This window comes from Fundulus heteroclitus, chromosome 19, assembly GCF_011125445.2.
Source record: "Fundulus heteroclitus isolate FHET01 chromosome 19, MU-UCD_Fhet_4.1, whole genome shotgun sequence".
Lineage (NCBI taxonomy): Eukaryota > Metazoa > Chordata > Actinopteri > Cyprinodontiformes > Fundulidae > Fundulus > Fundulus heteroclitus.
In genome coordinates, this window is record NC_046379.1 from 4,609,357 (window position 1) to 4,624,951 (window position 15,595).

A 15,595-nucleotide genomic window follows, 5' to 3' on the forward strand; every position below is an offset into this window, starting at 1 on the left:
CTACGTTCTTAGTCTTAGTGAGGACTTCAGAACCGGGTCCATGTTCTCTACGTTCTTAGTCTTAGTAAGATAGATAAGATAGTCTTTATTGATCTCACATTGGAGATGTGAGACGCCTCAGATAGTGCAGACGCTGTGTTAATATGAAAAATTTGAGAAAAAGTTTAAAGGGTGTTAACACTGTTACAAGGCACTGAAACAGCCAAAGCAGCTGAACTAGAATAAACGAGTCGACTGACGTGCCCTAAAATCCAAATCCTTTGATTAGATCTCTCCAGGTGCTTCATCACAGAGCCATCAGTTGTGTCCACGATCCCCTTCATCAAAGCCATCAACCCCTCCACCACGTCACTGACCCGCTCCGCTTCAATCACACCTTGAGAAGCATGCAGAAAGTGGCTTTGTTTGTCCTCCTGCAGGCTTTCTCTACGCCAGGCACGTAGCCCACAGAAGCAGATGCTATATGAAGTCTCCCTTCAGGTTAGCCTGGAGCAGTTTACCACCTCCTCGCTCTCTCATTCTCCTGCCTAATTACTTCCAAGACAGGAAGATACAAGATTTATGCCGGCAACATTTCCGAGGGAGAACAGCGGCAGCGTCTGAAAGGGGTTTCTGGAGAATCCTCCGCACAGTTTCACATGCGTGAGAGAGAGAGTGTGCATGTTCTTTGTTTTAAACTTGCACCTTGTCGCTCTGCGGACTGTTGGTGATACACCTGTCTGCCTCCGACATGCACCCAGATGTGCCAAAGCCAGCGGCGCAGGCTCAGCTGACCAGAATAAACCCCTGGAGCTCACACTTTCAGCTGCTTCACCCTTCGTTTCATGACGACTATCAGAGTTTAATCATCTGAATTAAAATTTGATATTTTAACAGGAGTTCGCCCACTCAGCAGCAAATTGCTCTTGTTGCTGTTTTTAACGCATTCATTTCAGATCTGATCCCCCTTTGTTAGAAAGGTGTCGTCAAAGTTACTCCTTTTAGATATTCGTTGATGAATTCACTATTAAATTTGACATAAAAGGCAAACAGGTTTAGAAACACCCAGCTAAAGGTTGCTTCTTATACTGCCAGCTCTACTTCCAGCTAAACGTAACGTGACTGGCACCCTGGTGGGCTGTGCATGCACACAATCACACCAGCTCTGGTCGACTCCTGCGGTGTCCACATTTCCAGTCTGCGCTCCTGCAGAGCGGACAGTGCGCTGGTTAGAGCCCAACAAGCTCTCGGCTAATTACGCGTTCACATTTCTGTGACGGGCTTGAATTTGTAACTGAAAGCAAAATAAAAGGGAGCCCATGTCTGCAGAAAGGTTTTGCTGCTTGGATTGTTAAGTTGTGGCAAAGATTCCAGCGAGGATTCTAAACGCTTATGATCGCAGCGACCTGAGAGCATCTCATTTTGTCTCCCTTTGCCAGAAGGTTTCTGGTTCAAATCCCAGCTGAGGCTTTGCTGAGAGGAGAACTTTAAAAGTGTTGGTTTCTTTGTGTTTTTTCAGACTTTATCCCCAGTCAAACCTATAATAAATACTCAAGTTGAAAAACACATTTTACCATAGGTACAAGTTTAGTTCTCCAGGTAATGCTTTTAAAAATCTGTACATTGCCTTAAAAGTATGTGTAACACGTATTAAATACATTAATTACTATAATAATTAAAAACAGCCACACACATTTTGAAGTTTATCAGGATTTCATGTGAGAGAGCAACACAAATTAGTGCAAAGAATCCAGTGGAGCCAATTTCAATGAACAGTTATGTTAAGATATCCTTTTTGAAATGTGCCTCAAGTCTGCTCAGATGAGAGCAAAATTTTACTTTCTGTTCCACATCCAAAGCACCATGAAAATCTAACACTGAATATCATCCTTAATATCTATAAATCATCCCCACACTGAAAATTGGTGGTGGCAGCATCATGCTGTGGGGATGCTTTTCTTCATCAAGGACACGGACGTTGGTCTGGTTTGATTGGGAGATGGATGGTGTTAAATTAAGGGTAACAATGGAAGAAAACCCCTGAGATGCAGCAAAAGACTTTAGACTGGAGCAAAGGTTCACATTCCAGCAGGAAAATGGCTCTGAACATTCAGCCAGAGCTTCAATGGGAGGGTTTAGATCAGGGGTGTCCAAAGTCGGCCCTAACGCACGTTTTAGGCGTTGTCCTGGTCCAACACAGGTGAACCTAATGAGTGCTTAATTTGTAGGCTTTTGCAGACCTTGATGACAGACCGAGGCGGCAAATCATTTATTTGAATCAGATGTGTTGGAGCAGGGACAGAGGTTTAGCCCCACTCTCTTGCTTCGTGGTGCGATAACCAGAAAATGGTGGTCTGTCTGAAAAAAGCAAAGCCCAAAAAAGCGACTTCACATTCAGAAACAAACCCAAGAAGCCGCATCCACCGACTCACGAAGGTTACAAGTGACTTTAGAGAAAAGCAAGCCCAAGATCGCTGAAAATAAACGGACTAAATGTAACGCTGAAGCTCACATGAACAGCCCTCATGGATTGTATGTTTTAAAGTCGTGAAGAAAAAGCCAAATAAACGTCGCCTACCTGCCCAGAACCAATTGACGTAATTTGAGGAATGCCCTATTCATGTCACTGATTCAGAAATAGTGTTGAAAACCTATGTTCACTTATGTCAACGTTTCATCTTTTGTAGACATAAATAGGGAAAAGTTCCAGTCTTTACAAACACAGGTAGAAATGTACCCTCGAAACACCTGTAGCTTGGAAAGCAGCACGAACTAGCTCTGCAATACATTGACTCATGGGAGTGGAATGCAAACGCACACCCTACTTTTCAGATTTTTATTTAGATTATTTAGTATTTCAAAACCTGTGTTTGCATTTTCCTTTCCCTTCAGAGTTGTGCGCTGCTGTGTGTTGATCTGAAACATAAAACCGCAGTGAAATGTGTCAAACTTTGCAGTTGTAACGTGAACAAAAGTGTAAAAAGTTCAACGGTAAGGCATGCTAGAGGAAGCTTAGAAGAACTGTTGCAGGGCGAGCGTGCAGGTTATTCTCACTTCCTGAAGGTGCAGTTACAGAAGCCAAATAGACGGCGATGAAATAATACTCTTGGGAATTTTGGCTAACGAGCCCAGGAGGCTTCAGGGCCGGTTCATAAACAGTCAGAACCAAAGATTTTAGGGACCTTACGTTCTCCAGTGCTGCCTTAACATGCTTGTATTTGGCAGGTGTGCTGGTAACCTGGTTCAAAATATTAGGTTTGTGTGAATTTATTTACCTGTGTGTCATCATTCATTACAAACTAAAGGTAACTCTGAAAAAAACAGATTATTTCTTGTCCTTCATTTGGCTTGAAGCTAATTTGCTGCATGCTAGAACCATGTTGTCTAGGTAACATCTGTGAGGTTTGCTCTTCTTAAACTTCTCTTTCAAATAATTCAAAAACGCTCAAACATGCAGTATGAGCTGCTTGAGTCCTCCCCTAGCTGCTCCGACATCTGTCTCTTCGCTCTGACTGTAGTTTGCAAGGTTATGAAAAGGGTGACGAGCACGGTGTTGCTCTTTGCCTGCAGCACCATGTAACTTTAGACCTACAATACTGTTTATTACATCAACAACTACAGAAGAAACATTACAGCAGCGCTCTCTGTGTTTAAGAAAGAGGCTGCTGTTCTGCCCTGGGCCGTGGAAAATATTTAGTTTTACTTTTAGTTTTGTTTCGATTTTTTTTTTTTAGATCTAAAGTTGACCTGATGAATAATAATAATGAATAAATGTGTCGAGTTGGTTTTGCTTCGGAAGGTTTCCAGGCATATTCATAGAATTTCATATCCGTATATTGCACATGTTTTTTTCAGAAAAATTTAATTTAGAAAAAAAAGAATACATTTAAGCAACGTTTTCTGCTTTGTCCAGACGTTTAATCCAACACAAATACGGCCCCTTGCAAAAGTATTATTACTCAATGAACATTTGCTCATTTTGTCTCAGTATAACCAAAAAGGATTTTACTGGGATTTATTGCAACCGATCAACTGAAAGTAAATTATATCGATGAAGTGAAAGTAGAATGATACATGGTATACCAGTTTGTAGATTTTGAGGATACGTTTCTACCCAAGCTCCACATTCAGAGACATTTCAGCCCATTCGTCTTTGCAAAATAGCTAAAAAAATATATATCTGTTTTCAAGTATGGACACAGATTTTAACGAAGTTTCAAGCTTTGGCGGATATTACCACATTTTCTTCCAGGATTGCGCTGCATGAACAAAATCCATCCCTCATCGTGACTCTGCCACAGCTAAGTGGATGACCGTGTCTGGGTTTGCAGTTGGACGATACTCTTTGATCTGTGCAAAAATAAAATAAATCAATAAAAATAAAAAAACATGTATCTGTTTGTTTCCACCTAACACTTAACGGGATTTGTTTTTGTAACCTGACAAAATGTGAAAATGTTCAAGGCGTACGGATGTCTTTGCAAGTTAAGTCTTTCCTAACCCATAGGTCAGTTTCTTGAAAATGTATCAAAACAAAACTGACAAACCTTTTTTTGTTTGTTTGGGTTTTTTGGGGGGCTTTTTCAGGGTTGCATTGATAAGAATCTTATTTAATTATATTAATGATTGAGATAAGAGGACAGCTTTGTAAATAAAATATTAAAAAGGTGAATGAATCCTAACTGAGGAGTGCTGTTCTTCAGTAAACGTTGCTTGGCTGCTTTTAATCTGTTGTCATAGTAAAGAAAATGTGGATCAGAATCTCAGCATCTTGGAAATCCTATGATAGGATATGTCTGCAGTTGTAACTTAACTGAAAAAAAAATCTCACTTTTTCACTTAAGATTATGGAAGCATGCATTTAGGACAATTCACTGCTATTTTCTTTCAAGCTTTAGACCTTTAGAAATCTGGACACAAACCCTGCATTTTGGCCTGTTTATCCAGATTTACGTCAGATCCAGGACCAGAGGTGGGGAATCCAAGTCGACAAAGTAAAAAGCTGGTCCAGAGACTCCACAGCATCACATGATTAAGGAAACAGGATGAAGGAAAACCAGGCAGCATGCTGCAAAAACAGAACTAAAAATAACTAAAATTTTCTTAAAATTTGTGTATTTTTCCTTGATTTGAGCAGGTAAATAAGATGCTTTCCCAATGTAATAAGATTTTTGCACTTAAAATAAGAACAACTCATCTCCATCATCTTATTTCAAGTGCAGGGTGTCTAATTATATTATTTTAGGGGTCAACACTGCAAAAACAGAACTAGAAATAAGTAAAATGTTCTTAAAATTAGAGTATATGTCCTTGATTTGAGCAGGTAAATAAGATGATTTGCCAATGGAATAAGATTTTTGCATTTAAAATAGGAATAATTCATCTCAACCATCTTATTTCAAGTACAGGATGTATAATTATCTTATATTAGGGGTCTCAATACTCATTCCATTGGCAGATAATTGTATTTACTTGCTCAAGCGAAGGATAAATACACTAACTTTAAGAACATTTTACTTATTTTTAGATCCGTTTTTGCAGTGAAAATGCTCATTCTGTTGGCAGATAATCTGATCTACCTGCTCAAATCAATGACACATGCACTAATTTCAAGAATCTTTTACTTATTTTTAGTTCTGTTTTTGCAGTGCATTTTTACTTTGCCAAAGCCGCATTCTCCACCTCTGCAAAAGACCTCCGATAGATGTATGTTGTCATAAAGTATAACAATATTAACACGTCTGTGAGCCAAAACCTTTCACAAATATTGTTCTGAACAAGACACAGATACACACATAAGGTCTACTGTGGTAGAGAGGCCTGCGGCAGGAATCACCCCGCTGTGACTCCAGCTGTGGCCTCTCGGTGGGATCTGACCTACTCTAAAATAGAACAAAATAACCTCGCAACAACCCTCAAAAAACAACCAAAAGCTAGTGTTTTACCTGTTCGCAGAAAATCATTATCAGTTAGTTTATTTCCAGCTGTTTGTGGTAAAAAAGCACGTTTCTAATTTTAAAAAAAAACAGAGGGAGATCAGACCTCAGCTAATCTTTGGCTTACTTTACCTGCTGCTACATTGTTATGTTATCATAGACGTAAAGATTTTATTTGTGACAGTTTTTTCAAATAATCTATTCTACCATCTTAGACCTCACTGGCCTGAATGAATGCTTGTTTAAAGTTTAAATATTATGGTTTTCACAACTTTTCCGTTCACAGCCAGCCAAAAGTTGCAATCGCGCAATGTTGAAAGCATGAAGCTAACTCCGTCTTAAATGCATAACCCAACGGTCAACCCAGGACATCATAACAACAGAGATCAGCTCCATTTTGAGTTCATGAAGGGAAGATTTGTTTAGTGAGGAGGAATAGGACAGGAGAAATGATGTGTAGGAGACCTAGCAAACCGACACCCTTCTGAACAATTTAAAAGCTCTCTGCGGTGAGCCTGGTCTGCCTGTTATTCGCAATGGCAATAAATGGCCACTTTCAACAATAACTTTAATTTAAAGTACAAAATTCTGACAGTTTTCACGGAGACATAATTCCTTCTCTCATTGTGAACAGCACTGGAAACTGATGCTTGCAGCAATGATCCCTCCTGCTTCTATAAAGCATGCAGTGACTGCACAACTCTCCCATTTCTACATAACTAGTCCATGTTTCACTTCTGAAGGTTTGACGGCTCTGCGGCAATGGAGCTCTAAAGACAGCATTGCGATGACACCATCTGTCACATCCCTTGTCTGCCGATTTTCTCACATGTAGTTTGGCCCTAAAATTTCACTTTAAGTTAATGCTACACATGCAGTACACATTCCTTTGAGAGGAAACCTAAAATACTGACATGCAGCTGCAGTCAGTCACTGCTAACTAGTCCCTTGGCTCAGGCATGGAGAAAGAACCAGCCATAGCTGAAGCTTTTAGATGCGGGGTAACTTACAGGTAAATAACTGAATGAGGAACATCAGCGGATGTTTTGTCCCGATGGAAAACAACTAAAATCTAACAACTAAAATGTAAAGGAAAATATTTTCCTGCCCCAGAAACTTTATGCTCTCGACATTGATTGTCTTGATGGCCTCTATTGGAGCTATGTGTGATACAACGTGTTTGTTTTTTTTATCTTCTTATCTCGGCTTTTAACTTGTTCCTTCCTTTAAACGTAAGATCCCAATCATGTCATAATCCTTGTGCAAAAGGCGTTCCCAAAAGATTTTGGTAGGTGTCCTCTTCACTCATTTGCTTGAATTGGGCGTGGCCCATATTTCCCGCAAATAATTGAGCTTTCTAGCAAAAGTGCCGACTATTTCCTTTTCCTGTGTTGACAGTAAGTGTCCACCAATCTATTTGACATATTTCCATTAAAATGACTGTTTCAGTCAGGAAGAAAATCCTTTTTACCACTTCCAGACATTTGTTGCAGACACTAAGGTGTCATCTATAAAGAGCTACATATCCGGATCCGAGGGTGTGACTAAAAAGGTTATTATAGTTGTCCAAAATCACCTATGAAAACAGTTTGAGGTCAGACATGATTTATTTATTACTGTTAAGATTTCTAGGGTTTTATGGTTCCAAAATGTACTCGTATATGGTCATTAGGTTCTAAAGTTTTAATGCCTACGAGATCCTTGTTGGGTTTTTAATCAGCTTTTGAAAAGAAAGTGCAGTGTTGATATTTCACATCAGTTGCATTGGTTGCCTCCAGGCAGCACATGTGGTGGACTAATCACCACCATTGCTCCAGTGACTTAATCCACAGAGGTGTTTTTTCTGACTGCTGGTGGTGGAGGATGCACAAGAGACAAACCTGTTTCTGGTGTCTTGCATCAGAGGGAAGACATGATTTGTATCCCCGCATGTAAAGACTGAACCACAATGGGGCAGCTTTAGCTCAGGAGGAAGAGCGGTTTACCAATCAGTTCCCTCCCAAGAGTCCCCAGTCAAAATGCCGAAGGGTTCTTGGGTAAGAAATCGAACTCTGCTTTTGCCTCTGATGCATAGTTCGCTGCGTGATCATGTGCAGTGATGTAAAATAACTCTGTTTATGCAATAAAAACTATATACTGCTGTACATGTCGATAGTATGCATATGACGGCATAACACTGTCAGTACATACGAAAGGGTTACTGTGTGAATAGAGTCAATAACTTACCCTGCTTGGTAACATTTTGAAATCTATGAAAATCTAACCACAGAATTATGTTTTTACACAATAAGAATTACGGCAACTGCACATTTAGCATAGGTAACTATTACTGTTTTACAGATATGTCGGGCCTTTCTTGTTTCTCTCTTATTGTATCAGATGCACATTATATAAAATTCCAAAAAACGTAAAAACAAAACAACTGGACTTGTTTTCCGTAGTGAAGACCGAAACTGGTCCACTCCTCTGTACGACTCGTCGTTACAGAGGAGTGGACCAGTTTCGGTCCAATCTGCTGGCTTAATGGCTTTAACGACCGCCCATTACTAAGGGGTGGACCTGTTTCGGTTGAATTTGCATGTTATCTAAGCCATTACAAGGCCTTTGTTTGGCAATGGTATAAAGAGGAAAGCGAAACGTCTTCACTACGGAAAACAAGTCCAGTTGTTTTGTTTTTACTTTTTTTGGAATGACCATGACCTGGATGACTGAGAATCTTCACCAGCACATTATATAAAACCAACTAAACAACTAAAGTAAAGCTAAAATGTCAAGAGCTGGCTTACACAGTCAAATCACTCACATTTATTAACATAAACTGCTTTGTAAAATTGGAAAAACGTGAAACAGGAACCGAAATGTTTTCTTTCTTCGAAATATTAACTTTTGAAGGTCCAATAGCTTACATGCAAAAACCGTATTCATGCTATTTTATTTACTTGCGTTTATTATTACAACTAAAAAAGCACCAATATTGGCTGATTTAGATTTTTTTGTTTAACAGCTACAACGTAAAACACAAATCTAAATATTTTTACAACAATTCTTGAGATAAGCAGTCGTTGATTATTCATCCAGGCCCAGAGCTGACAGATGCCATTAGCATGATTAATGTTGCAAAGATAACACACCGTTTGTGTACTTTTTTTTTTTTACTTTGAGATTCACAAAATGCAATTAAAATTTCCAAAAGAGGCAAAATCCATGACACACAGGATGGAAGCTCAAACAGGGGAACTTTTCTGCGCTCTCTTTGGCCTTCTTTTATCTGCTAAAAGACTCTCTCAGCCAGAAGGAATCTAGCATATGGTGTGAATTGTTTCTAGAAATAACAGCTTTTACTTTTAAAGGCTCCTTACATCTACTGTATATCCTTCCTCTAACACTATTAAAGATAACTCACTGATTGTGAACATGTCTAACCTTGTGTCTTTTTCACTCACCACAGATGAGTGTTGTACGTAAATGCATTTACGTATAAATGCTCTTGTCAGAAAAGGTTTCATTCTTTGTATTTTTCAATTTAGCTGGTCACTGGTGAGGTTTCAACAAGCTTTAAGTTGACTGAAATCTCTGTCCATGTCAAAATAGCGTTAATAGTGAGTAATTTATCAGATCATCCTCTATTACCATCTAACATAGAAAGTACTCCTGGGTCAATGTGAGCTTCTGTGCTTTCTGTGTCTCTGCTCTGTCTTCTCTACCATAGAAAGTACTCCTGGTTCAATGTGAGCTTCTGTGCTTTCTGTGTCTCTGCTCTGTCTTCTCTAAGCCCCAGTGGGTGGAGGCAGATGAGCGTTCACACTGAGCCTGGTTCTGGTTCTGCTGGAGGTTCTCCTCCCTGTTAAAGGGGAGTTTTCCTCTCCACTGTCGCTTCATGCATGCTCAGTATGAGGGATTGCTGCTAAGCCATCAACAATGCAGACAGCTGTCCACTGTGGCTCTACGCTCTTTCAGGAGGAGTGAATGCTGCAAATCGATGCACTCTGCTGGGTTTCCTGCTATAAACAACCTTTTAACCAATTTGAATAATAAACTGAACTTTACTGCATTGTTTGATAACTAAGATCACTTGGAAAGTACAGTATGTACTTGACTTGGAATTGTTCTCTGTGATTGGATCAATTTCTTAATTTTTCATTGTAAAGTGCCTTGAGACGATATGTGGTGGAAATTGGTGCTATATAAATAAACTGAACTGAATTTAATTGAATAACAAGCGAACACTGTTCATTAATTAGGTATTAGTGTATCAATCAGTACATTTAAAGGGCAGGAATTATTAGAATTGTATTATTTTGGTGATAATATTAATGAAAACAATACTGATGACCTTGAGATCCTTTTTCCTTTGCACAAATGTTGTCAGAGTGACCACCAGAGAATTACCTGCTTATAAATAGGTCATTACACTAGGTTTTATCTTATATTTACTTCCTCAATTATTCATTATCATGTAACAATTCGGGAGACAAAAAGTTTTTGATCACAACCAGATCAAATGACTGCAAACCAACAAAAGCAATTGCAGCTGTCTATCTTGGAGCGACGAGACGTTTAACTATTTAGAAGAAATGCTGAGGAATGTGTGCTGCCGTCTTAAAAAGCAGAGTTCAGAGGAGATGGCACTGTGGCCATTCAAGTTTAATGCTCTTATTTGGCCTTCGTGCTCGGTGTCTATGGCAGCCAGTAGCTCCCCTACTGTGGCTCATTACCAGTAAGTCAACATCCTGAGCTCTCGTCCTCGTAAATGGAAGATAGATGCTGGCTATTAAAGACCTTTGTGTGTTTGCACCAATCATTGTGAAACAAGGGGCAAAAGAGAAAGATGATTTTTTTTTTTTTAAATTAGAATTAAACGGGTTTACTCATACTGTCATCTTCACTGTAAGCTTGTCTCAAAACCTGGGAGGAATGCTGACGAAAGGGGAATAGTGATTGATTCTCCAGTCTTTTGTTGCCTTGTGGTTTTCTGACTTCTGTCACAAGGTTCTCTGAGGAACCAACGTTTCTTCCAGTTGCCAAAACAACACCTGAAGCGCTGCAGTCTACTGTTTGTCTCTCAGGGAGCTGTCTCATAACACAGTTTGGGGAAAAGTGTTCGCTGTACTCGGCAGGGCGGGGGTAATTGTCTGCATGTAAGGATGCAAAAATTCAGGAACAGTTCCGGTCCTTTTTTTTTATTATTTGTGTTCTTCTCCTGCGACCAGTAGATAAGAAAACAACTGTAGCAGCTACGTTAACCAAGCTTGCAGAAACAGCAATTGTTTCTTAAGCCAACCCTGAGAGGCAATTAATAATAGTAAAAGTAGTCTTGGCATTAGAAATGGCAACCAGCAACAAAGCATTTATTATGGCCCATTGTTTGACTGCTACCCTGCCTGCTCTGATAAAACGCGCTCCTGACAACTCCTGGGTCTGTTTGGTCGTCATGTCTCGCCACTTTTACATTAAAAGAGGAGCAGACACATAAAACAAGGTAGAAAGTTGGGAAGAAATCTTCAGATCCCTGAAATATTACGAAAAAGTCTCTTTTGAAACCTCTGTATTTGGAGACAGCCATCTTGCGCAGTGAAAGAAAGGTCTAACAGACGCAAACGTCATCAGCAAAAATATTGGCTGAATTCTACATCCTGTAAAGGTCATTCAGACGACACTGATTGGTAGGAAAACAATCGACTTTGTGAATGGTTGAGAAAGTGAAACGATTACTTCTGTGGTGTGATTTCCTACGATAGAGGTGACAGATTAATACATGCAGGTTTTATTTAAATATCTTAAATGGTGATGATGGTATTTCTGTGTAAATGTCTAAATGCAAACAACTCTATTAAACCAGAGGTGGAGTGATATCTCCAACTGTCAAAACAATTGAGTTACGCACTATTTGGCTCATGAGAAGAGACAAGATTGCAGGAATATTATTAGGAAAACTGGGAATAATCATTAATAGATATAGAGCAGGGGTCACCAACGTGGGGACTGTGGCCCATGAGCCTGTTCCAAAAACCCACCAGTGAGCTACATTTGAATTTTTATTTTATTCCATTTCTCTTCTGTTTTATTCAGACTTGCATTTGTTTGGATTTAAAATGACAATATCTTTAAAATTAAGCATTAAAAATATTTTTATTTTACATGACATTAAGGGGGACTATGACTCTTCGAGTTCAAAGCTCAGTACATGTAGCCCTTCATATGACACAGGACCAATATAATAGCGTTCGGTTTGAAAATGTTTGGTGACACCTGATATGGACACATATATACATATGATATGGACAGTCGTCTGCATTGTTGATGGCTTTGCAGCAATCCCTCATACTGAGCATGCATGAAGCGACAGTGGAGAGGAAAACTCCCCTTTAACAGGGAGGAGAACCTCCAGCAGAACCAGAACCAGGCTCAGTGTGAACGCTCATCGACCCACTGGGGCTTAGAGAAGACAGAGCAGAGACACAGAAAGCACAGAAGCTCACATTGACCCAGGAGTACTTTCTATGTTAGATGGTAATAGAGGATGATCTGCCTCCCCTGATAATGTCACAGCTAACAGAACACCAGACCAGGTGTACCTTCTATGAAGAGAAAAAGAGAGAGAACAAAAAGTTAAAATTTGAAATAACAACAAACAATGCAGACTGGAGAGCAGTAGGAGAACTCAGCAGAGTGAGAGAAATAGACCCTGATGTCCTCCAGCAGCCTAAGCCTATAACAGCATAACTATAGAGATAGCTCAGGGTAACATGAGCCACTCTGACTATAAGCTTTGTCACAAAGAAAAGTTTTAAGTCTAGTCTAAAACTATACAGGGTGTCTGCCAGTGTGGACCCAACCTCTCGTCCAATGACTGCTGGAGATAAGCACCATGCCTGCGCTGATACTAGGGTATAGATGATAGATGGATCCAAAACGGGGTTATTTACCCAAAAGCTCTTCAGCCTGTATCAACAAAAAGCTCCATTCATGAAAACTAGCTCAGCCTGTTATTTCGCTAAGCTTCACTAACATGAAACACTTTTTTTTTTTTATCCAAACAGATTCCCTTCCCTGTTTGGCGTCTTCCATTGCGATGTATATATGTTCTAGTTAAAGCCAAAATTGTAAAGAATCTCAGTTTTTGAGGGGGAAAAAAAAAATTTTAAATCACTTAAAACGGCAGTTTTAAATTAAGGTCAAATTAAACTTCTATGCAGCTAAAGCCATGAAAACAAAGAGCTGTGGTTGTATTCACTAAGATTCTCCCAGTCCTCTCAGAGAGCCTAAATATTCCTGCCTGTTAGTCTGAGCTTAAGACTGATTCAGATGCTGCTGAGAGCGACCCCGTTGCTAGGTGAGGTTGACCCCGTTGCTAGGTGAGGTTGACCCCGTTGCTAGGTGTGATGCTGTCTTCTAAGAGCTGTGAGTGGTTAATAGCACACTTGGGGGAGGGGGGGGGGGTTGCTCCCCCAGTAATAATGAGAAATGTTGATGAAACTCAGCAAAATTAAATAATTGTCACACAGCATCAAAATGTTTACTATTACCACTTTATCTATTTGATATTAATGCACACTCACCTTTCAGCGTTTTTTTTTTTTTTGATTGCTTGCTTGTATAAAGCGGCTGGATTTGCCAAAACAACCGACATAAAATGGAAGGAAAAAAGATGTAAAGATAAAAGGTCTGAGAGACAAATGCCAAAAAGAAAAACCGATGATGGGTAAAGCCCCGACATTAAGAGATAAACTTAAGTGATGAAGGGAAACACTTTTGTCTAGTTTAGCTTTCAGTTATTCGTTTTGGTCTCCAATTGCTGTAACTTTTGTTTAATTACAGGAGAAAGGTGCTCTATAAGAAAGGCCGTTGCTCTGGGGAGTTTGTCCTTCAACTTTTCACAGCTCCTGTGAAGGACAGCTGCAAGCAATCCACTTAGATAAAATGGACATTTTCCATTTGGGGGATATTTTTTTTTCTTCATTTTCTCACATTGTGCTGCTCACACATGCACGTTTACGCTGATAATAACGAGGCTCCTTCTGGCTTAACGCAGAGAGATGGGCACCTCACTCTCGCAAGTGACAGGTTATTAATTCTTTACAACGTAGGAGGTCCAAGTGCAAACACCAGAATCTGAAAAGCACCAAATAAGCTAATAGCAACAACATTGTGACTTTGAATTGATTTCTAAAACGATTAGAAAAATGCTTCTTTCAGTCTAAGAAAGCAAAGTTTCACTTTGCTAAAGCCATGGAAAGAAAGACATAGTTTTACACAAAGCAGCAGCTTTGGAATATAGGTTTTCTTCTTCCCCTGCATGCACACTGCAAAAACGGAACTAAAAATAAGTAACATTTTCTTAAAATGTGTGTCTTTTTCCTTGATTTGAGCACGTAAATAAGATGATCTGCAAATAGAATAAGATTTCTTTTCACTTAAAATGGGAACAATTTATCTCCATCATCTTATTTCAAGTGCAGGATATCTAATTATCTTATTTTAGGGGTCAAAATACTCATTCCATTGGCAGATAATCTTATTTACCTGCTCAAATCTAGGATACAAACACAAATTTTAAGAAGCTTTTACATATTTTTACATCCGTTTTTGCAGTGCAAGTTTAGGTACTTAGCATTTAGACATGTCGTGCTTTCAGTTTATAATTTTTTTTATATTACATACAGCTTTTATTAATAGGACAATCTAATGAGAGTTCTACTAGCGATTCTTCTAGCTTAAGTGGATACTCTACCTTTGGCGGGTCATTTCTTTTACTTAGCAAACATTGCACTGCTTACAAATGCATGTTTGCACTGATAGGAACAAGTCTCAACAAATCTGACTTAATGAAGAGAGATGTGCGCCTCACGCTTGCTAGTGACAGGTTATTAGGTTCCAGCAACAAGGGGGGGTGGGGGGGGATCCAAGTTCAAGCCCTGGTGCAGCAGACAAAGCAGAAGCACACATGCATTAATCATAACGCTGATTTATTGAGAAATAACCTCACTGGGCAGCTGGTCAATAACTCTGTGTTGCACAGGGTGAAGTGGATTTGTGGGTTGCTACATTAATTCGCTCACAGCCACAGAAAACCTCTCACCGTTCATTTTAAAGGTGGTTATGAGAGAAAGGTTTGCTTTTATTGTCCTACATTTCTTTGTGCAAATTGCATCGGTTCTATTTCGATAACTCTTCGACTGATGATGGGAAAAGTTGATTGAAATCTTTGTGCTGTGATTTTTAGTAAAACAAAAAAAAAGGGCAGAGTTCAACTTCTGGCGTCGCAACTCATCTGTTTTTGTTTGGCTGCTGAATTTATGCAACTGATCCTCCAGCCCTAATCTGTCATATTCACCAGAATCATGTTCTGAAAGCAGATAAAATCAGTTTTTCTCTGCAAAAAAAAATAAAATTGTGCTGCTAAATCTGTGAGACTTCAAAGCTGTTTTTCTCTGCTCTCTTGCCAGGGTCATCACAGATAGCCAACAACTATCTGGCTCCCCAGGCAAGACTTAAAGCTTTGACTATTGGTATGCGGTTAGAATTCAAACGTTGCTCCGACACTCAGCAGCAGAAGTAACAGCCGCACAACACATGCACGCTGAGGCTGGGGGCAAAACTATGAAAAAGATATATATTGGCAAAACAGCCCTGAAAAGCCAGAGAAATGGATGCAAGCATCCAAAAAGAAGGTAAGAGAA

The 15,595-nt window shown here is 39.5% G+C and overlaps 1 protein-coding gene across 3 annotated transcripts in view; it reads left to right on the plus strand.

Annotated features, from left to right (window-relative positions):
- Positions 1–15,595, plus strand: part of LOC105917206 (brain-enriched guanylate kinase-associated protein) — a 66,923-nt gene that overhangs the window by 9,642 nt on the left and 41,686 nt on the right. The window contains exon 2 of one of the 3 annotated variants that reach the window (XM_021310271.2): positions 15,362–15,586. The exons of the other annotated variants lie outside the window; for them this stretch is intronic. Coding sequence (XP_021165946.2) covers positions 15,489–15,586 — 98 coding nt within the window. The 5' untranslated portion in view covers positions 15,362–15,488. The remainder of the gene's footprint in view (positions 1–15,361; positions 15,587–15,595) is intronic. 3 annotated transcript variants of the gene reach the window in all.